General features: G+C 40.8%; 2 protein-coding genes across 11 annotated transcripts in view; one reads left to right on the top strand and one right to left on the bottom strand.

Moving 5' to 3' along the window:
- The window catches only part of LOC144382630 (uncharacterized), a 74,568-nt gene that overhangs the window by 39,109 nt on the left and 14,136 nt on the right, over window positions 1-21,323 (bottom strand). For 5 of the 9 annotated variants that reach the window (XR_013449975.1, XR_013449974.1, XR_013449977.1 and 2 more), the window contains one exon: window positions 352-438. The exons of 1 other annotated variant lie outside the window; for it this stretch is intronic. Coding sequence is in view for 2 of the 8 variants with exons in the window: in XM_078078418.1 (XP_077934544.1) it covers window positions 352-438 (87 nt within the window). In the remaining 6 variants the exon portion in view is untranslated. Of the gene's footprint in view, window positions 1-351; window positions 439-1,090; window positions 1,333-21,323 lie in introns of those variants that run through there. 3 more of the 9 variants (XR_013449976.1, XR_013449978.1, XR_013449979.1) reach the window with 1 other exon arrangement.
- RGS4 (regulator of G protein signaling 4) lies at window positions 1,338-8,513 on the top strand. Of its 2 annotated transcripts, XM_036103477.2 has the most exons (5): window positions 1,338-1,473; window positions 4,354-4,458; window positions 4,770-4,831; window positions 5,409-5,575; window positions 6,002-8,513. In XM_036103477.2, the coding sequence occupies exons 1-5, from the start codon at window positions 1,430-1,432 to the stop codon at window positions 6,239-6,241; spliced, it is 618 nt and encodes a 205-aa protein (XP_035959370.1). In that variant the 5' UTR covers window positions 1,338-1,429; the 3' UTR covers window positions 6,242-8,513. The 2 variants fall into 2 exon arrangements, with proteins under 2 accessions (XP_035959370.1, XP_035959371.1); XM_036103478.2 differs by lacking the exon at window positions 5,409-5,575 and having other exon boundaries at window positions 6,002-6,072.

The raw sequence follows: 21,323 nt of genomic DNA, 5'->3' as shown, positions 1-21,323 counted from the left end.
CTTCTCCATCTAAACCATTTGATGCCCCTGCTTCTTATATGTAAAGTACAGTTCACTATATCCTATGATCAGGAAACTATCTACTTAAAAAATGAAAGCTGTTTGGGTCTGACACAGCAATTCATTCCCTCCTTCCACGCATAGCTTTCCTGCATGGATAAGACCCCTCTGTAACTCTGGTGTGGTTACTGGAGCCACGACTACAAGATGAAAACACCTGCATGGTTCTTTGAGGCATTCAGTCTCTCATATGTGTACAAAAGATACTAACTGTCCAGGTGTTCAGAAGCACCTGTAGGATCAAATATTCTTATGTTCACTCTGAAGCCTGGTAAGACACACACAAATTACCTATTTTCTTCTTCTTCTTCTTCTTCTCCTCCTTCTTCCTCTCTCTCTCTCTCTCTCTCCAATATTGTGATGTACCAGTTTGAAGACCTGAATTCCATAAGACACAATAAGATACAAGTCCATTTACGAATAAGAAAGGGTCTCTATATTTGTTCATTTACTCCTTCCTCTGGTCCTCAACTACTGTTTTGTGGCTTTTGGCAGGAGGCATGCATGTATGAGCGAGACTGTGCTAGGCTGAATTCTGTTCTTAGTAAGATTTCCAGAAAAGTATTTCACAGTCAGGCTGATTACAGATGTGGCTAATCCACTCTCCCTAGGCTAATCTTCTGTGCCGCCAGGCATGTAAGCGTCTGCTATCCAGCCATTCCTCTCCACACCCCACACCCGTGCGCGAATGTGACAACCCAAAAGGCGACTTCGGCAAACCGCGACCTGCCAAATCCCCTCTGGAAATAGTGAGGATGAGATCTCGGACCATGTGGGATACGCTGTTTCTAATGCAACAAAGGAAGCGCATTGAGATTCAGTCCCAAAATGAGCCCACAAACTCCTGGGGGCTCCTTTCCTTCCAAGAGGCAACTTGTCTTGACATTGTTTTTACAGAAGAATGAATAAAGCTATATTTCTTAACATTTGAAACTCTCTCTCCCCTCCCCCACCCCTTTTCTAGAAATTCAAAACCCTAGACCGACATCGGTAGAGACAGGGAGCATATTTTTCTTCTCTGTTCACCTACTTCGCAAGAGGTTTCTCTCAGGCTGTAAACTTGGCACGGCGATGCGTCAGTACCTCCCCGCGTAACTCCCGCCGCCAGGGGGGCGGGCTGCTGCGGGGCGGCGGTTTCAGAGTTGCCGTCTGATTGGCCGGGCGGCTGCGGGGCGGTGGTTTCATAGCTGCCGTCTGATTGGCCGGGCGGCCGCCGCTGAGCTATAAAAGGGACCCCTGCAGCCTCCGTAGCAGCTCCGAGGAGTCTGACAGCATCTTCACGGAGGAAAGGCCAAGTGCGCTCAAAACAGAAGCCGCAGCTCCTGCTGCCGCATTTCCTCCCCAGCTTGCGAATCCCACACCGAACAAGATGTGCAAAGGACTTGCAGGTCTGCCGGCTTCTTGCTTGAGGAGGTAAGATTATTTTCAGCCACTCACTTTCAGACAGACTTTCTTAGTTACTTACATATACTATTTGCTAACCTAGTTCTTTGGAATTAGAAACAGTGTGGTCAGGAGGGCCTCAACTTGCTAGCTCTCCTCTAAGACCAGCTAGAAATTGTCACTGGAGAAGTGTGCCCCCCCCCCCCGAATGTTGGCACCTATGTGTTGTTTTATATGATCTCGGTTTTGAAGACTGTTCTGATCTTCTCACCGAGCTAGTTCGAATTAAGAAGTGATACGAGTTTTCGGACCAAATACAGTGGTCTGTGATTGCTGTTGTTATTTGAGCATCACTGGGGTCTGTGGAATCATGGCTCTGAGCTTTCCGATGGGGTGGTTTAGGGGAAGATACCCCAGAATGAGGTTTGACTACATCACAGGCACTGTGCTTTCTGTGTGGTGCTGCAGTATCTTCTACTGTCTATGTTCTTATAAGCAAGTGGGACAATACAGTATGAGTTCCAATACTAGACCCCACCCCCCACCCCGTATCTCTCTGCCCCTTTCCCCAGTTCCTGAAATGCCTTATGAGTGGTGGTTGAGAAGTATTGATCCTAGCAATTCAGTTAAGGGTTCTGTAGAAGATCTCATCCTGCAGACATTGTTTTGTTGATGTACTGTCTCTTGATTAAAAAAAAAAAAAAGGTAAAGCTACTTCATAGCTCCTCATATGCTTTTGGCTTAAAAAAAAAAGGTATAAATAAATGCTTTCAGAGACTGCTTATATATTAGCCAGCTGAAGAAAAATACAAAACTAGTGCATATTATATTATTTAATCTTACAGTTAAAGGTAGAAAGTCAGTCTGTGGGTGTACCACCCCCTTGCTTCCCTGCAAATAAAAATCACCTTAAATTTCAATTTAGAAATATCCCAGAAAGCACAGTCTTCTGTGCACTTCTTAGAAGTTTACCTTTACAATATTCTGTCATTCAGCAGTGTGAAAGAATATTCTTTATTAAATGTGCTTTCTTGGCTGCTTTAAAATGAAGCAGGAGGGTCTGTCTGGCAGGGAATATCTATGGAGTAAGTTCCCCTGACCTCCACCATTACTATCCTGAGCTGAAGGGAGCAAATTACTCCAAGCTTCGGTTAACTCATATATAAAATTAACCACACAAAATACAGGAGTGTCAGGAAAGAGTTATGCTCTGGTAAGTATTTGGGGAGACAGATGAAGGGTTGTACTAGTCTGCCCAAGGAGCTAAGAAGCTAAACTGGGGAAGTAACCTGTATATCAGCAAGGTCAACAGCTCTTCCCTCTCCTCACTGGTCAGCTGCAAATCAACTATTCCGACACTTCACCCTAGCATCAATGCCTGAGGCTGCAGAAGGGCATGAACTGCTCAAGGTCACATAGGCAGTGAGTGGCCAAGTGAAGATCGAATCCAGCTTCCAGACTCCAGTGACCTCTGAAGTCATGCTGGTTTTTATTTTTAAGGTTGCATTGCATTTTAAGGACAAATGTAACATACTTGCTTAGCATACTTCCAACTCTTTATGAAATGACTTGCATTGGTCAGTAACTTAGATCTCAGCCTCACCAGGCACATGGAAATGTGAAGTGAGTTCTCTCTTGACAGAATCATTATATATTTGTATCTTAGAATCACTTGAGCCTTCATGATCATATCTTGCTATCATTAAGGAGGGTTTTGCATCCCCTGACCAGTTGGAGAAGCAGAGGGGGGAAGTCAGTCTTGTGAGGAAGAGAAAATACCATTTTAGGGGCAGTCCAAGAATATAATGGAATTCAAGCTTTCTGGAGAAAGGCGTGTAGATAAGCCACGGATATATCAGGAGCTGTCCTAAAATGTCTTTTTATCCTTGTGACTCTATTTTTCTCCCTCTCAGGAGGAATATCTAGTCATTCATTTCTTCTAAAGTGACATTTATCTTTTAAAACCATTTCTTGGCTTTTATAATAAAAGAGATACAAACAAAAGAGTAATTAACAAAGAGGAAGTTGAGCTTAAAAACTTATTAAAATGTCCTTCTTTCTGGGTAAGTCACGCACTCCGCTGTCCCCTAGCTACCTGTTAAACAGTGCCAGTAACCTGGAAGCTCTGCTCTAATTAAACAGTCGCTAGCTCCAGTGATGACTCTTGCCTGCTTCTCTATCTTCTCGGGTGCCCTTTATCTGTAAATGCTCTTACGGTGTAGATATTAAACAGGAAAGCAATAGCAGCAGCTGCAAGAGATTTCTCGAGAAGCAAGCCTGAAGTTGCTCAGGTGTTGGCCAGAGCATTTGCCTTTGCCACCCCTCTACTTCCCTCTGCTGGAGCTGCATACCCACCTCTGTGAATATCCCATAACGTGCATCGCTTGGCACCACCTCATGCGGGGCTGGGACCGCACAGCCCTCTCCTGCGCCACGCTGCTTCTGTCGGTCCCTCTGCCTGCAAGGAGGCAGGTGGAAACAGCAGCGGCCATCCAGAAGGTGGCGCGCGACAGGAAGGCGCCACGTTCCGCAGTCACTGCTTGCTCTTCCATTCCCACAAATTACCCAGAGAGCAGTCACATTTTCACTGTGTTTCTTTTAAAAACACCAAAGCGTTCCATTGGTCAAAATGACAGGCTTTCAGAAGAGGCTCCTAAAGCCGACTGAGGGTCTGAATTCTGTTGCAGACAGAGGAGGCCGGGCTGTGACTCTGGCCCCAGGTTTCCTAGCAAGTCACAGGCAGACCCAGAAGTGGGATCTCCTTTTCCTGAGAGTTCACGCCAACTTCAACACCCATTTCCTCAATAAACTCCCCCTGCCCCTTTACTAGTAATGGACTCTTTGAGCTCTGCCACTACGGTATCTTTTAAAAGACCTAATTAGCATTATTCTTGTTCTTCTTCTGGGCAGTGCAAAAGATATGAAGCATCGGCTAGGTTTCCTGCTGCAGAAGTCCGATTCCTGTGAACATAATTCTTCCCACAGCAAGAAGGACAAAGTGGTGGTTTGTCAGAGGTAAGAGAAAAGGCCTCAGTGAAGACCCATTGAGTATTAACTGTTTAATGTCAGGGATGTTCTATGAGGAGAAAAGGAAGTTGTGTTCCTAGTTAAGCTAGATTTGGATCAAGATGGAGTCCATTTTCATGAAGACTGTACTTGCATTTGAAATGTCCATGCATTAAATGGAAAGACTGCCTTAATCAACAATAGGTCTCATCATAAGAATGGGAAAGAAAATATCTGCATGTTTTTCAGGATCTTAAATTTCTGGCCCTAAGTTTGTATCATGGCATTCAAGTTATTCTTTCTCTCTATAATGTCTCTAGGGTGAGCCAAGAGGAAGTCAAAAAATGGGCTGAATCACTGGAAAACCTGATTAGCCATGAATGTAAGTCTGACGGCTTTCTTCCCCAGTAGGATGAGGACAAAAGCACTCTAGATAGACAAGTTATCTCATAGTATATTTGATCTAATAGGAAATGCAGACAGAATTGGGTTTCTTCTGACTTCCAGACTCACAGAACCAGTCTGTTTAAAATTTTACCATGCCTTCGAGCTTTGTGATAGACAATGGGAAGTTCATATGGAAACCATGTGGAAAACCATCTCTCTCACCACATGGGAAAAAGGTAGAGGGAAAAAGTTCCAAATATGAAGACTTCTTGCAGAATCAGCCTTAGTTTTTCTTTCTCAAACTTACTTTAGTAGTTGGTGGCTGCATGCGTATTTTAGAAACACTGAGACTTCAAACCTTGAGTGAGAAACACTAGGTATAACTGGGATCCAATAGATGTCAAACAGATTACAGTCACCTGACCCCAAGTGACCCCCAGAAAGTGGGGGAGAGAGGAGGATGTTTGAACACATGCTTTATTCTCTCAAGAACCTTGGCTTTCTCTGAAATACACTGTCCCAAGAGGCCTGCCAGTGTGATGACGAGGGTGGCTCTTTTTCCTTCATCACAGGTGGTCTGGCAGCTTTCAAAGCTTTCTTGAAGTCTGAATACAGTGAGGAGAACATCGACTTCTGGATTAGCTGCGAAGAGTACAAGAAAATCAAATCCCCCTCTAAACTAAGTCCCAAGGCCAAAAAGATCTATAATGAATTCATCTCAGTCCAGGCAACCAAAGAGGTAGGTCTTCATGGCAGAGAACTCTCTGGATCTTAGTGAAATTTCCTGCAAGTGGTATTCAGTGGTGTGAATCTTTAGATCATCTGAGTTAAGGAAAAAGATCTAACAGCGGAGGAGGTCATTATAATCTCCTCAACCCCAAATCAATCAGTTAAGAAAGCTCTTTCATCCAGATGACTTAGATGATCTCCCTTAATGAGTTTTTTGATAAATCTTCCCGATTCATGAGAAAGAACAAAGATCTTGCCCTGCCCACCCAGAAGCAGATGAGCCTTTTATACTCTCTCACATGTGCTGGGGTGGAGCTAAATGTTCTTTTCATTTCTGAGGTATGGAGGGTGCACACGGATTGCTCACCACAAAGCATGCGGCCTCGCATCCTCAACAGGGCAATGTGTCTAATACATCTTGGCCTTTACCCTGCAGGTAAACCTGGATTCCTGCACCAGGGAGGAGACAAGCCGGAACATGCTAGAGCCCACGATAACCTGCTTTGATGAGGCCCAGAAGAGGATTTTCAACCTGATGGAAAAGGATTCATACCGCCGCTTCCTCAAGTCTCGATTCTATCTTGACTTGGCCAACTCTTCCAGCGCTGGGTCAGAGAAGCAGAAAGGAGCCAAGAGTTCTGCAGACTGTCCCTCCCTGGTCCCCCAGTGTGCCTGATTCCCACAGGGTGCTGGGGGGCTGAGATGCCAAGACTCTATGCCTGGAACCCCTGAGGCCAAATATTGATCTGTATTAAGCACCAGGGCTTTATCCACATTGTAGCTTAGTGTTCATGCTGCCTGCCATGTGTGAGTCACTCCCGTGTAAGAAGTAGATCTAGTTTTGGTGTTCAGGTGTTCATTAGGGCAGGACCTCATTCCAGTCCAGCTTTCCCAGAATTCCTTAGGGTTCCACATGAGCAAGTATCCAAAGAATGGTTTTATAGGGGTGGTTTCCCAAAGACTGTTGCAGTTCTCTCCTCCCAACGGCTTGACCTCAGGTTGGTTGGTTGGTTGGTACATTTCATGTGACATCCACAAACACATGTATTCTGTTGGCACTTTCTCTAAACACTAGATGTTAAGATGAGGTTGATCTATTATGTGTACATATGTGTGTGTGTGTAAATATATGTGTGTATATACATATATTTACACACACACACATATGTACACATTCTATGTATATGTGTCTATATGTATATATACATATATATTTCTGCAAGAATAGACAGGAAAGACCCTAGGTGCTCATCCCTAGAGTGTGTGTACATACCTACATGCATGTTCTGATCCCTGGTCTTTCATCCTGCAATCAAACAGGCAAACAGAACCAGTTGCCATGCAGGCCAAGAGAGGAATGCTAATCTGTGGAAAATTGATTCTGTAGAACTCCACAGGTCGGTGTTGGAGACGCATCCAAGGGACTTTATGCATAGTTCAACCACTGACAGCCTCCACGTTGAATGGTATTCTAAGGAGCAAATATCATAAAAAATCTTATGCTTGGCTGACACATTTCTGTCTTGGGCTGGTTATTACTGATGGCACTTTTCAGTCCCAAAGCTGTTGGCCTCCCCTTCTCTGCCCAGGTGCTTGGTACATGGTTATCAGCAGCCGGGTTGGTAAGGGTGTTAGGAGAGAAGATGCTTGAACCAAATGAAGACACGCAGGTAGGGTCTCGCCAGCTCTACCTGCTATAAAATCCTGGCTGAGTGAGGGCATGGGACTTCAAGGTTAATAGTCTTGTCCTCTACTCTTTTTTCCTCTCCTGATCAAGGTGCTTTTCTCATTTTGTTTTTTCCTGAGGACGTCAGCCATCAGATGAGGCTCCTTACTTCACTGTGTGGTTGGTTGGTTGTTTCCCTATAATGGCTCCAGGCTATATGCCTCCCCTTACAAAGCAGCAGTGAAGGAAGGAGTGCACTTTATAAGGGAGAAACATGTTTTTGCAAACTGAGAAGCCCTCATAAGTTTCTCTTTTGAAAGTAGGACCTTGTTCATTCCACCCCAAACATCAGGGCTAACAGAGCTTGTGGGTATCTCTTTCCAGGCTCTGAGACTAAATGAGAGAGGAAAGGAAAAAAAAAAAAAAGAAAAGAAAAAAAAAAGGATACCAATTGTTAGAACTACTGTTTGGAACTTTTCAAGGCACATGAAATACTTGAAAATTTCTCATTTATGTTATTTATGATGTTGTTTTCTACAATGTTTTTATTATTGTATTGTTTTATAAATGGAGGTGCAGGATATCACCTGAATTATTAACAAATGGCCAGGAAGTAATTTTCTTCTCATTCTTCTAAAACTACAGCCTTTGAAGTGCACACACACATACACTCATGCATGCACGTTGCACCAATTCCTCCAGCATAAATTACATGCGTGAGCACCTTGTGGCTTTTAAGCCAACAGACTGGGTTGCAGAATGAAAACACCGGAGTGTGTCTATACAAATCTCACTGTATTAAAGATGTAGGTTTTCTCCGTTGTGCCCTTCTTGTCTCTCTGGCAGTCTTACTTTCCATGTTCCCAGAGTTCTTCCTCAATGTCACTTTTATTATACCTAGGTCTACAGTTTTGTGTCTAGTTGACTCCAGGATCCAAACGTGTAACTCTATTGATCTTGCCCTATTACAACTGTCACGACTTTCAGATTGTACCTGTGCTCATGGGCTACTGTCTTACAAAGAGGTCCAGAAGGTCATTCTGAATGAGAAGTAAATTATTTTATGTAATACAATTTTCAAGTGTGTTTTTCAATTGTATTTTCCTCTTATTTTACCACCATCTGACATGCTGAGCTTACCTGCTCATGATCTGTGGGCAGAATACTCCTTCCCTTTGCATGCCTGATTTTATCATGTGCTTGAAAGGCCTCAAAGCTGATGCTTCCAGTGAAACACACGCATCTTAATAATAAGGGTAAATAAATGCTTCGTACGAAACTATCTGCTTGTAAACACATTAATGATCCACAAAGACGTGTGATGAGAAACAGCAGGGTGTAGGGCAATGACAGAACATGGCTCATGTCCAGTATCCGATCTGTCCCATGCTAACTCTGGAGAAGGAAACAGAAAATGAATGTCGTATATTCTTCTGTTCCTGCCACTGCTCTGACTCCCTCTCATCACAGAGCTGAGGCAATCTTGGCTCCAGAGACTTTGCTCAACAGACTTGGTAGTTTACTTGAAGGTCCTCAGTAACGGTCAAGAGAGAGAGTTTGCCTTTCAGAGCTGCCCTCTGTCTCCAAGTATCTGTCTGATGAGAGAAGGTGGGAACAGAGGAGACTCAGAAGGTAAATGGGAGCTGTAGATACCTGAGGGACAGATTCCTGCCCAAACTGCTTAAAATCCTTCTCCTCCCACCCCCTTAAAGATTCTGTCCCCTAGAAAGGAGGTATAGAACGTTTCCATTCACAGTCATGGGTACAAGGTCTGTTATGCCATGAGACCTCCATTTCCTGAATTCTACCTTTCTCATTGTGAGAGTCAGCTTACAGGTTAATAGTCTTGTCCTCTGTTAAGGACCATAGATTTCAAGCTATTTTGAGGAAGTGATCCTTTTAGGGATCTGACAAAAATTATGGACCATCTCCTGAGAAAAATACACAAAGGAATCCAAATTCATCAGAAATATTTAGAGGGAAGTTTTACAACCTCCCCTTCAAAACACACAGGGCTGCCCTTCCCCTGTCCCACATGGGTGTGTGAGACTCCCCACGAGTGCATGGCTGCTGCTGCTCATATCTAGTACCATCTTCCAAGTATCACAGAGGAATTCAAGCAACTCTGAGCAGTATGCTTGTCTCCAATCTCCACCTTGCCCATCCTTTCTTCTTGATGGTCAGCCATGAAATAAATAACACATATGTGCAAACTCTTTCTGACTGCGATCAACGACCATGTTTTGAAAAACACTTATTATTGCTTGTTATGTGCTAGATATTGTCCTAAGCTCTGTATATATGTAATAAATTTAATTCTCACACCAACCTTGAGATAGAGATGCCAGTCATGGGCATGGCCTCTGAAAAACATCTGCTGATTTTTATGGACGAGGAAACTGAGGCACAGAAAAGTTAAGAAACTTGTCAAGGTCAAGCGTCCATCAAGGAGCAAAGCTGGGATTTGAACTGAATCATCTTTGCCCCAGAGGATGGCAGAGACTTGAGCATTCACCAAATACCCACACACCAATGGATGAGGAGCAGAGTGTCACTTTCAAACCTATATGGTCAGGAATAGAGCCAAATGCATTTCCATCTCTCTCTTCTCCTTCCATGACAACCATGGAGATTATATGTTTCAGATTGTGTAGCAGCAGGATGAAGGATGCTTTGACTCACTTCAGAATATCAAGTGAATAAGGAGTAAATCATTGCTGATTTGAGTCATCTGTTTACAAGGCTGTTTGTTACTGCAGCAGAGCATTGCTTATCCTGAGAAATGCAGAGGCTATGCTCTTCAACATTCAACTATGTGGTTGTCATTTTATTGTGTGGGGGCAGGCACAAGGGTATGGATAAGGGGACTCCTTTACATTATACCAATTTGCAAACAAAACTTGACTCTGTAGAAACTCCACGACCTGTGGTGTGCCAGGCTGTGTCCCGGCACTCCATGTTAATAGTGCTTAAATGTTTAGAGTTAGAAATGAGATGATAGAAGGAGGAAAGAAGAAAGAAAAGTTAAAAAGAGCAATTTCCAGGGAAAACTCACTATCCATCAGCCTAGGCCCACTGTGGACAGACAAAAAAAAAAATCAGTTGAGCAAGCCAGCCAGATAAATTGGCTCATGTGGCTGCCAAGACTCAAAAGCATAGTTAAAAAAGAAAAAAAAAGGCTCCATTCACTGAATTCAGAGACTGAATTCAAGACATGAGTTTGCTTAGGCCATTAGACTGCATGATGGCCACTAAATTGTTCATCATTAAAAACGGTGGTGTTAATATGCATTGCTTTCTGGATGTCACAGAGAAATGACATGAGAAAGGAAAATACTGGGTTTTGACCTTTTTGTGGTATAGAATAGAGGCAAAGTTGAATGAGGTGACTGAGGAAGGGTTCACCTAGAGATAGCAACCAATGTTTAAGACTTTGCATACCAAGTGATAATGACCGAGCTCAGGCCAGGGACTACTGAATTTCTGAAGCACATCAGTGGAGGTCAGCAATGCCTAGAGAGAGAACTGGGTTTCCAAAGGAAAACTAAAAGTTAATAGTAGCATCTTACATCTATGGCAGGCTTTTTAATCATCAAGTCTATGCTGAATGCTTTCCATGATCTCATCTAACCCTTAGACCTAAACTCTGAGGGAGATGTGATTAGTGGCTTTCCATTATGGGTGGAGAAAATGTGACACAGGCAAGCTCAGAAATTTACCCAAAATCATATATCAAAGAAGTGGCAGGGCATGGGTCAAACCCAGAAATCTGCCTCCCGAGTAAACACATTTAATTACTCTAGTCGAGTAGAAGGGGAAAGGAGGGAGGAGAAGGAAGAAGGACTCACAGCAAGTGAGGGGAACCTAACAGGAAGAACTGGAAGTAGAAGGGAGAGAAGAGGTAAAAAGATGAAATGAGAAAGAAATGGAACACCAGAAGGGGTAGAAAATATGAAAGGAAGGACCATGACATATCAAGCAGAAGAAACAGAAATAAGATGCATGTTGTGAGGAAGGACAGACTGCCAAACAGTCGCCTGTGCTGGCATCTGGGTGGCTCCCACCGCAGAGCATCCTGCTGCTGCCTCGAGGTCTCTGTGCCCTGTCTGAGCTGGGGCAGGTAGAAGGTCTCTCTGGGACTATGGAAAAGGGAGTTTGGGAAGCAGGGGATAAATACCAGGTCAGCTTTCTCTCTAAGGATCACTTTTCTGTTTCCTCTTTTTCTCTCTAAATTTCCCAGATCCAGAGCAAGTCTTTAACCAACCCCCTTCCCCTGCAAAAAAAAAACACCAAAAAAAAAAAAAAAAAACACCTAAACGAAGAATGAAAAAAGATAGAAGAACAGGCCAACTTTCCCTTGGTTCCAGTACATCACCGGTTTGGGGTGACATTGCACAGGAACTGCAAGTCATTCAGCCACCGACAGGACCCCAGAGGGAAGCAGGCATTTGGCACATGGTCCTGGTCACATTGCTCCTGCTCCCCCTGCGAGGGAAGCCAGTGAGGACCGCAGGGTCTAGGTTAAAGGGAATTGCCCCCCACACAAGTCTGATCAAGACAACAGCATGTGCCAATCAGCAGTGAGTTAGACCATGGGAATTGGGGGGTGTGTGTGACCTCTTGAGATTCACTCTCCAGGGTTGACTGGGGGGGTGGGTGTTGCTTTTGAAGAAAGTAAAGCAAGAGTTTTGTTGATTTTTTAGAAGTATTATTTGTATAATTCCCAGATTATTCCACCAATCCATCTGGCTTTTGAGTTGCTGTCTTCTGTCAGGGCCATGTAGCCCTGAGATGTCCCCTCAACGGCAACCATACGTGATGGAAAACGAATCCCAGCTATGTCTTGTCAAAGACAAGGCCTGCTCATTCCTTCTCTGACCACCATGCCTGTACGCTCTGCCTCGCCGCTTCTCTTCCCATCTCTCCTCTGTAGGACTTGGTACTTTCTGCTACCCTTGCCATGTTGCTAATAATTCCATACTTTGCGGTGTTAGAAAGGACAGCTGCTAGAGCAGTTTGCAAGTTCTAGATCAATTCTCTTCCAATTCCTATCTTGGAGACACCTTCCCTTACCTTTGAACTGGAAACTATAGAATCACCCCCGGTTCTTTCTCACTCCCTCCCTCACACCCAGTAATTACCCTGCTCTGCAGAATTCCTCTGGGTAAAATCATTCAAAGCCTATTCCTGCCTCTCTCCTGGTGTGACCATGGCAGGCCCTTTCTCTGGGCCACCGTCATATGTGGCCAGGCTGATTGCCTTCTGGTCTCTCCACCTCCAGTCTGATACCCTCTGATTCATTCCATGTAACCACCAGTCAGCTCTGAGAGGCACATTTGACCTCTCCCTCTCCTGCTGAAAATCTGCAATGCTCTCAACTCTCTAGGTGAGCTTTGAGATTTTGAACTTTATGATTTTGAACTCTTTCTAGCTTTCTGGCCTCATTTCTGATGACTCCTCCTCTGATCCAGCTGTAATGATTTGTGCTTCCTGATGGGGCATTCTGTTAATTGCCTCTTATGATTGTTTAAGCCAGTCTTTCCATCCTTCTCCTTCAACCAGCTACCTCCTACTGTTTATTTTAAACTCAGCTCAAGACCTATCCACAGTGAGAAGACTTCTCCCCTTCTTTGACAGAACTTCATTGTTTCTCTGATGTCAAGGCTTCCCTTGGTATTCTGTCATGTTTTCATTGCTACTAGCACAATGTAACCATTGATTTATGAGTGTGTCTCCCAAACTACATGGCCAATTCCTCAAGGTTACCAACCATGTCTCATTTGATTTTATAATCCCTGCACCAAGTAATGAGCTTAATCCATGGAAGGTGACTATTTGTTGACTGAGTGACCACCTTCGGTTTTACATACCCCTGGATGCAAATAGGTAAGTGATCCATCAGGCCCTTCCCATGTCCTGAATACTTACCATACACTGAGTGTTCACATGAGCCTCTCAGGCTTTACTGTAATCTCACCATTTTCCTCTTAGAAAATGCAGGGATATTTCTCCCAGCCTTGTGTTAGGGGTTGGGGATGAAATAACCAGAGTAAGGAAGAGCTGTTTAGAACCACCTTACAGAGAATAGAAGATTTAAAAAAGAAGTTGATAGAGTACGAACAGTGTGTTTCTCTATTCTATACATACAGTGAAAACTTACATATATTTTATATGAGTTTACATACAATTAAAATTAGTATGCTCCTTGACATAAACAACCTTCTCGTTTATATTCACAGCAGAAAATAGCAATAAATGTTAACAGAAAATAGCTAACATTTATTGTTTACTCTCTGCTAATATACCTCTTTATGCGTATGAACTTATTTATTGCATGTAACAACCCTATGGTGAAGAGGCACTAAAATTTATCACTCTCCTTTTAGAGGTGATAAACTGAGGCACAGAAAGATAAGTATCTTGCCCAAGATCACACAGCTCATAAGCTGAGGAGCCAAGAGTTGGTCCCAGGGCAGTGTGGCCCCAGAACCCATGCTCTTTGCTACCCTCTCTCTCACACAAGCCTAGAACTCTGTCTACTTGGTCTACTGTCTACTAGAACTCAGAAAAAGTGGATTAATTGACCACTCTTACCTCAAAAAAAAATGTTTCTCTGAAAGTTTCTTCTGCTAATCTCACTTATTTCTTGGTATGCTCCTATTTCTGCTTGTCCCTTCTATCTCCTGTAGAAGACAAACTATTAATAGTTTTCACTTACTGAGGGCTGATGTTTAACCTGGTACTGGGATTTGTGCTTTGCATGTGTTACCCCATTCAACTCTTCCAATATTTCTACTTTGCCGGTTAATAAATCTATCCAGAGTTGAGTGCACTCAACTCATTCGCTCAAGATCTCACCACCAATAAACAGCAAACTCAGGACTAAGGTTAGGTCAGTTTGAATCCAGAGCTCTTTGGGTCTTAATGACTCATAATGACTGTTCCCCCAAACTGTACTGCTTTCAATAATCACCTCAAAATGGCTCTCATAAAGGGATACTAGCATTTGGGGGTGATTTTATGTGAACTTTTACTCAGTTATAGATAACCTGATCTAGAACAAAAGGAAACTCTTGTCTGAAGTAGAAATTGGGGAAGCTTTATATAAATGACAGATTCTAGGCTCCAACTCTAAAGATCTGGTGTTTGGGGGATGTATACCTTAAAAAAAAAAAAATCTACTTTTAATGATCTTGCTACATAATCAGCTTGGAAACCATTGATCTAGGGGACCCAGCTCAGAACCAGAAATCTGAGGTTGTGTATCAAACAGGTCAGTTCCTATCTCTCTCTGTATCTTAGATTCCCCATTGGCAAAATGAACTTAATAACAACCCCACTGAATGACCTGGACATGGAAGCTATGCAGACGGAGTGGCCTGCATGGAGTCCTTGAGAGATGAGGGCAAAGGGCCCTCTGCTCAGGATTTTACATTGATAACGGCAATCGAGCGTAACATATTAAACATAAACCACACTAGCTCATTGGATATTCATAACTACCTGTGAAGTACATATCATTATAAAAATAAAAATTAAAAAATATGTTTTGATTTTTCTTTCACTATATACAAAAATTAATTTTGTATGTTAAGCATAATGCAAAAATATTAAAATTATATTTATGCATGTTCTCTTAACTTACTTTTTTCTTATCTATATACTATAGTTTAAAATATAATTTAAATAGAACTTTTAAATCTAGTTTGATAATATTTTTCTTTTAAATATTTTAGTAAAATATGCATATTCTTATTGCTGATGTGTTTGGATTCATATTTACCACTTTTTTGGAGTTTTCTGTCTCACTATTTTCCCCCTGCTTATTTTTTCTCATTTTAATTATTTCTCATTTATTATTTTATAAGTTAAATTTTCTGTCTGAATTATTTTAGAGGTTACTCTGTATACCTTATTTTTTTTTAAGATTTTATTTATTTGAGATAGAGAGCATGAGAGAAAGAGAGAGAGAGCAGGGGGGAGAGTTAGAGGGAGAAACAGACTCCCTGCTGAGCAGGGAGCCCAATGTGGGACTCGATCCCAGGACCCTGGGATCATGACCTGAGCCGAAGGCAGAAGTTTAACCAACTGAGTCACCCAGGTGCCCTACTCTGTATACTTTAGCATGCATACATAATGGAGCCAAACATTAATCAATATTTTACCCCTTAACTAAAAGATATTTCAAAGACCTTAGATTATTTTGACTTTGATGATCTCTATCTTAACTTACATGGCTTTGCTGTCCATTATTTTATCTTTATTTTTTTTTAAATATCCAAAATTGAATATTATTGCTTTCCTATACAATCAATATTTATTGCATACCAGGATTTTTATCCACCATTTTTTTGAGGATTATTTTCCTTCTGCTTAGTTATAAAGCCCTCGGATTTCCTTTAGGGAAAATCTGTGAAAGCTATACTCTAACAAAAAAAATTCTTTTGGTCTAAAATTTTGATTTTGACAGTTTTCAATAAAAAATGATTTTACTCTCATTCTTCAAAGAAAATTTTACTATGAACATAATTTTAATTGGATGTTTATTTTCCCCAACCGATGAAAGGTAATATTCCATGGCCTTTGAGCCCAGTGCTGTGGTTGGAAAGTCAGCTATAAGTGTAAGAATTTTTCCTTTGTAGATATCTGTTTTTCTGCCTTTAGATTTCCCTTTGTCTTCAGTTTTTCCTAGTTATAGGTCTATTCATTCTATAAGAAATTACTTGGACATGCTCAACTATAGATAAAATCTTTAATTAATTTTGGAAAACGCTCAAACACAATGTGTTTGATTATTGATGATTGCCCATTATCCCTCTTATATTCTTCAGGAATTCCTTAGACATGTTGATCTTTACATCTTATGTCCTATGCCTCTCTCCCTCTGGCATTCTGAATAATTTCTTAAGATCTGTCTTCCACTTTACTAATTATTTCTGCTTCCAGAATTGTACAATGATCTGTTTAAGCCAGTTTGTTCATTTTTACTTTAAAATTTTATTATTTTAATATTTTTGCATTTCCCTTTAACATACAAAATTTATTTTTGTATATAGTGTATTAAAAAATAAGAAAAAAATGTTTTTTATCTTTTATCTATGAAAAAACTGAATACCCAGAACCCAAAGATGCAATAACATATTATTAAAATTAATAAAATTTGGTCAAGTAACTTGCTTTGTATTTCAAATATTGATAGCCTTTTCTTTCCTCTACCAATGAGTTCCTATAGATGGAAATCAAAAAATATCCCATTTACTATATTTAAGAATACATTTAATAAGAATACATTTGATAAGAAAATACACATATATGAATAAAACCATAAACATCTTAATAAGCATATAAAACAAGAAGCTGAGACTCAATGCCATTTTGAAAATAAATTTTCCCTAAATTAATCTATACATGTAATGCAATCCCAATTACAATCCCAATAAGATGTTTTTGGAATTGCATAAAATGTTCTCAACTGTCATATGGAAGGAGTAATGTCAAAAAAGTAGCCAAGAAAAAGTATGAAAAACAAAAACAGTGAGGACAGATTTGTCCCACCAAATACCAGATATGATGTGACTGCATTCATATCAATAAAAATTAATCTAACTTTAAATGTGAAAAGATAGAGCAAAAGAACATAATACAAAATATTGAATTATCCCCAATATATAGTTCATTTATATAAAAAAACATTTATAGTGCTTATATCTCATTTCTACAGGGAAAAGAAAAATTATTTTAATATATAGTGAAGCCACAGCAGGCTACTCATTCTGCAATCCACTTTATAGTCCAAAGGGAAACTCAAGGTCTCTAGAGTTTAGAAATGTTCTCAGAAAGAAAGTCAGTTTCAAGACTTGCTGATATTTCTCTGAATTCACACTTCTACTTTCGTTCTTGGCTCTTGAGAATTCCTTACTTTCATGCCAATTAACATAATTTGTTAAGGCTTATTTCATATGTTATCCAGCACTTGGTATTGTTCCTATGGCAGATTTGTTCAGGGTATCTGGTCTACCATTGGAAAATACACACATGGTTTTTTACAGGGGCCCTGGGCTTAGGAGGGGGTGAGGCAAAAAATAGTTCAAGAAACTGATGTAAAACAGACCGTGTTTGCAGCAAAGAGATTAGTGCAGTGAGAGATGTTGGGTTGAGGTTTTTCTTTATTAAATGTTTATGTAATTGATCTATTAGGACAAAAAGTAAGCCAAAGATGGCCGTAGAGTGTGAGTAGGTTAACACCAGTTGAATATGCTCAGCATATCAATGAGGAAAGCTGTGAATATACGTCAGGAATATATAAAGGAGTCTCTGGTCTGAATAAAGATTAGTGAATGCTCTAAAGTTTTAAATCCAGAAAGACCCAGAGGTAGGAGGAGATAATAACTGGAAGTCACCTCATTCTCTTGTTGTTATCTTGGACATTCTGTTCCCTGTTCTCAACCTGGTTACAGCTTCTGTCACCTTCCTGTTTCAAATTCTTATCTGCATTTTCTAGTCCAAGTGAAGTCTTGCCCTTCTAGAAAAAAGGAATGACCCCAACTGTTTTCAATGATTCCCTTCTTTATCCCCAATACGCACAACTTCAATAAAAGTCAGTTCTATACTGCCTTATGCCACTCTTCAATATTTTTCTAAATTCTTGTTTGTTTTCTCTAAAGAAGGCAGATGTCACATGGAAGGTTTCTTCAATATATCCCATAACCCCAGAAGAATCATAGGCATTGAGACTAGTGATCTGCAAATGTTTTATATATGTCATTTATTCACAAATATATAACTAGAAAATGTAGTGTTTAATTAAGGTGTGTCTCACGCAAATACTAGAACTCATCTGGGACTTATCTGTCTCACTACAGGACCCTTGGAGCTCTGTGGGTCAGAGTAGATGTTCAGTGATGTTTGCTTGCTGAATAAAGGGAACCGAATGCAAAAAAAAAAAAAAAAAATGAAAAGAAATAACAAAAGAGAGGATGAGAGAGAAAGAAAAAAAGCAATAGAGGAGAAAAGGAAGGAAGGAGGGAAGGAAGGAAGAAGGAAGTAAGAAAAGAGGGAATGACAAAAGGAAGGAAGGAGGGAGGGAGGGGAGGTAGGAAAGTCCATTGATTTAATCCCTTATAGGTTTGTGAAAATAGAATTTCAGTGAAAAGACTGGCAAACCAGGGAATAAGGAAGCAAAATAAGAAAATAAGAATGTATGAGGTGGGTATATTTAAGTCAGAAACATAATGTGCTTGGCAACCACTTGGTGCTCAAATGAACACACTGATTGCCCAGTCAGTTAAGTGAACATTAGACACAGTTCAATTAAGAGGTGTTGTCCAATAGCCAGCTTTACTGGAAAAGGTGAATTGGTCAGCTGAATTTCTCTTTCACAGATCACTGGGAGGAAAGCTGTTCCAGTGGTTCCAATAAAGCAGATGTACCTTGGTCTCTCTTGCATTTAGTCATTCTTTACTTGGATTAGCTTCTGCCAGGAACTGGAGTGCTCGAGATAAATTTTAGGCAACACTGGGCAGTTACATTGATTCTTTCAGGTGACAGGTTGTCCCTTAATCAGTTCTTTTTCTCCATGAGGAGAAATATGAACCTGCTGACTCCAGGGTGGGGAGAAACCCACTCAGGAACATTGTCCTTATTGGCAAAATACTGCTGAATCCATTCTCATGGGGTTTCATCCTCCCAACAGCAGATGACAATGATGAAGCCAATATTGTTACCATGAAGACCTAGGTGTATCTATCATCCAAGACTGTTCTCTTTAAGACCTTGAGGCATTAAAATGAAACTTTCCTTTCCATCCATCAGCATTCAAGAGGAAATGAGAGCCAGAAAAATAGAGTGAGGAGGGAAAGGGAGTTTATTACCTTTACAAGCTAAAATTGGAACTATGCTCTAATAAATCCCTTTTATGGCTTATAGTTCATCAGTTTTAATTTGGAAAGGGATGGGGCCAGTGATGGAATGAAGATAAGCAGAACTTGTTTAATCTCCAATGAATCATGCTTATGAAAAATGCTTGCTACCCGGTCATTTAGCCATGAGCAAATTATCATCCTTTCTTGTTAGCAACATTTCTCAATTTCACCTTCAGTTCTTTAAATAGGGACAGAGAGTTCTTGAAGCTCATATCCACAAAATAATAATTAAAGTGAAGACAATGTTATAGAGGGCCAACATAGATATTTATATTCCCCCCCCCCCACGCTGCCCCAATTATAAAAAAAAAACCCTTACTAGCAGCCTGAGAAAACAAGAACAAATAATAGATAACATAATCCCTATTTTCCAGAGACTGGTCACAATTTTTTGAGAGAAATATTTAGAGGTGGGCAGGGAAAGTATTTTAAGGAATTTTTCAAAAGTAGCCATCTATAGTGGCATCACAGAAGGCGAGCTGGAACTTAATAGGGTGCCCCAGAAAGTATTTATTGGCTGTGAAACCTGTGAAAAGCCCTGGGTGATACCCTGGGGTAGGGTGCTATTGATAGACCTATAAGGAATGAATACAGCGCTGGGTTACCTCAGTTAAAAAACACTTTGAAGTCTAAGTATAAAACTCAAAGTGTTATTTCTAGAGTAGACACTAACAACCTTCAGTGCACAATGACTTTATGTAGTCATAGGTCATCAGTCATTATGATTAAGAAATAGTTTCTAAAAGAAGATCAGACATCCCCTGATTGGATGCAACTTTGATGCAAGCAGGAACATGATGTAATATTTTAATATTGAGATCCTGGGGGGTATTTAACTGGTGGAAAATATTGAGAATAAGAGAATAAGAATTTATCTAGGCCATTTGGGTGTGAGAGGACTATTGACGATCAACTGTCCTTCCTCATTCTATGTGTTTGTGGTGGGACTACCAGTCACAAGAGCACGGCCCCTCCTCCCCTCCATGCAACTGGACATGTGAAATGAGCAAGGCTAATCAGACTCTGGTCATGTGAATCTGAAGAACAAAAATGTCCCGGAATTCCCGCTGTTGAGACCTTCCCTGGTCCTGAACTTCTCAAAGCTTGATTATTTGGCTCTTTTGTCAGTTCTGCAAACTGTATAGTACTTCTGATACATTGTTTTTGAGACTTCTCAAATTACCAAAGTTGATTTCCATTGTTTAAAGCCAGAGGTCACTGTGGATAACACTGTCACTGGCAGAAATGTGTTCTGGCAGGTGGAAATATTATACAAAATTCCCAAACTCTCTTTATTTAGATTTCATATATGTACTTCAAGCAACCTTTCTGATTACTCATTTTTCTTTCTTCACCCATGGAGATAGCTCCCCAAGACATTAAAAATTTCCATTTATTTCTATATCAGTTAGCTTTTACTGCATAACAAACCACTCCAAAACTTGAAACTCAATTACTTAAGACAAGAATTACTTTTTCTTTTCTAGGTACCTATGGAATGACTGAGGGTCCTCTGACCTAAACCAGGCACAGTTGGGCTTATCCTCAGGTTGCAGGCTGTGTCTAGGTCTTTTCCACATACCTACCTCATATCTTTATTGGCCAGTAGGCAATCCACAACCTGTTTTTCTCAAGGAGATGGCAGAAGTGGAAGATGGCAAGACCTATTGTGCAAATATATTTTAAGTCTTTCCTCACATCTCATCCACTAACATCACATTGGCTAAAAAATCACATAGCCAAAGCCATGCTGGGAAGCCATTCTGGGAAGTATACTTTGCCTCTAGTAGATGGGAAGCAGTGAATATCTGCTAAAAAGTAATCTAAATTATCACATTCCACCTCTCATTCACATTTTAATATCCCTTCCAAATATACTCACTGCATTCTAAGATCCTCAAAAGTCTTATTCAATCCCAGCCTCAAGCTCCAAGTTCAGAATCCCTGGATGTCCTTCATGTTCAGATGAAGTTTATCTTATTTCATAGATCTATAAACTTACAAGACAATCTGCCCTTCATGCACTCAATATGCAATGGGATATGGGCATACAATTGCAATGAATATTCCTATTTGGAAAGAGAAAGAATACCCATAATAGTCACTGGTCTGGAGAAACTGAAAACATGCTGAACAAATGTTGCCAAGTCTCTCTACACTGAGGGTAGAAT

This window comes from Halichoerus grypus, chromosome 7 (genome assembly GCF_964656455.1).
Source record: "Halichoerus grypus chromosome 7, mHalGry1.hap1.1, whole genome shotgun sequence".
NCBI lineage: Eukaryota > Metazoa > Chordata > Mammalia > Carnivora > Phocidae > Halichoerus > Halichoerus grypus.
This window is presented reverse-complemented; position numbering and strand designations above follow the sequence as displayed.

Excerpts from the sequence above, each read along its gene's own strand:
- RGS4 (XM_036103477.2), top strand. The coding sequence starts at position 1,430 with ATGTGCAAAGGACTTGCAGGTCTGCCGGCTTCTTGCTTGAGGAG. Across the intron at positions 4,832-5,408 it reads AAACCTGATTAGCCATGAAT|GTGGTCTGGCAGCTTTCAAA; the intron begins GTAAGTCTGACG and ends CCTTCATCACAG. Across the intron at positions 5,576-6,001 it reads CAGTCCAGGCAACCAAAGAG|GTAAACCTGGATTCCTGCAC; the intron begins GTAGGTCTTCAT and ends TTTACCCTGCAG.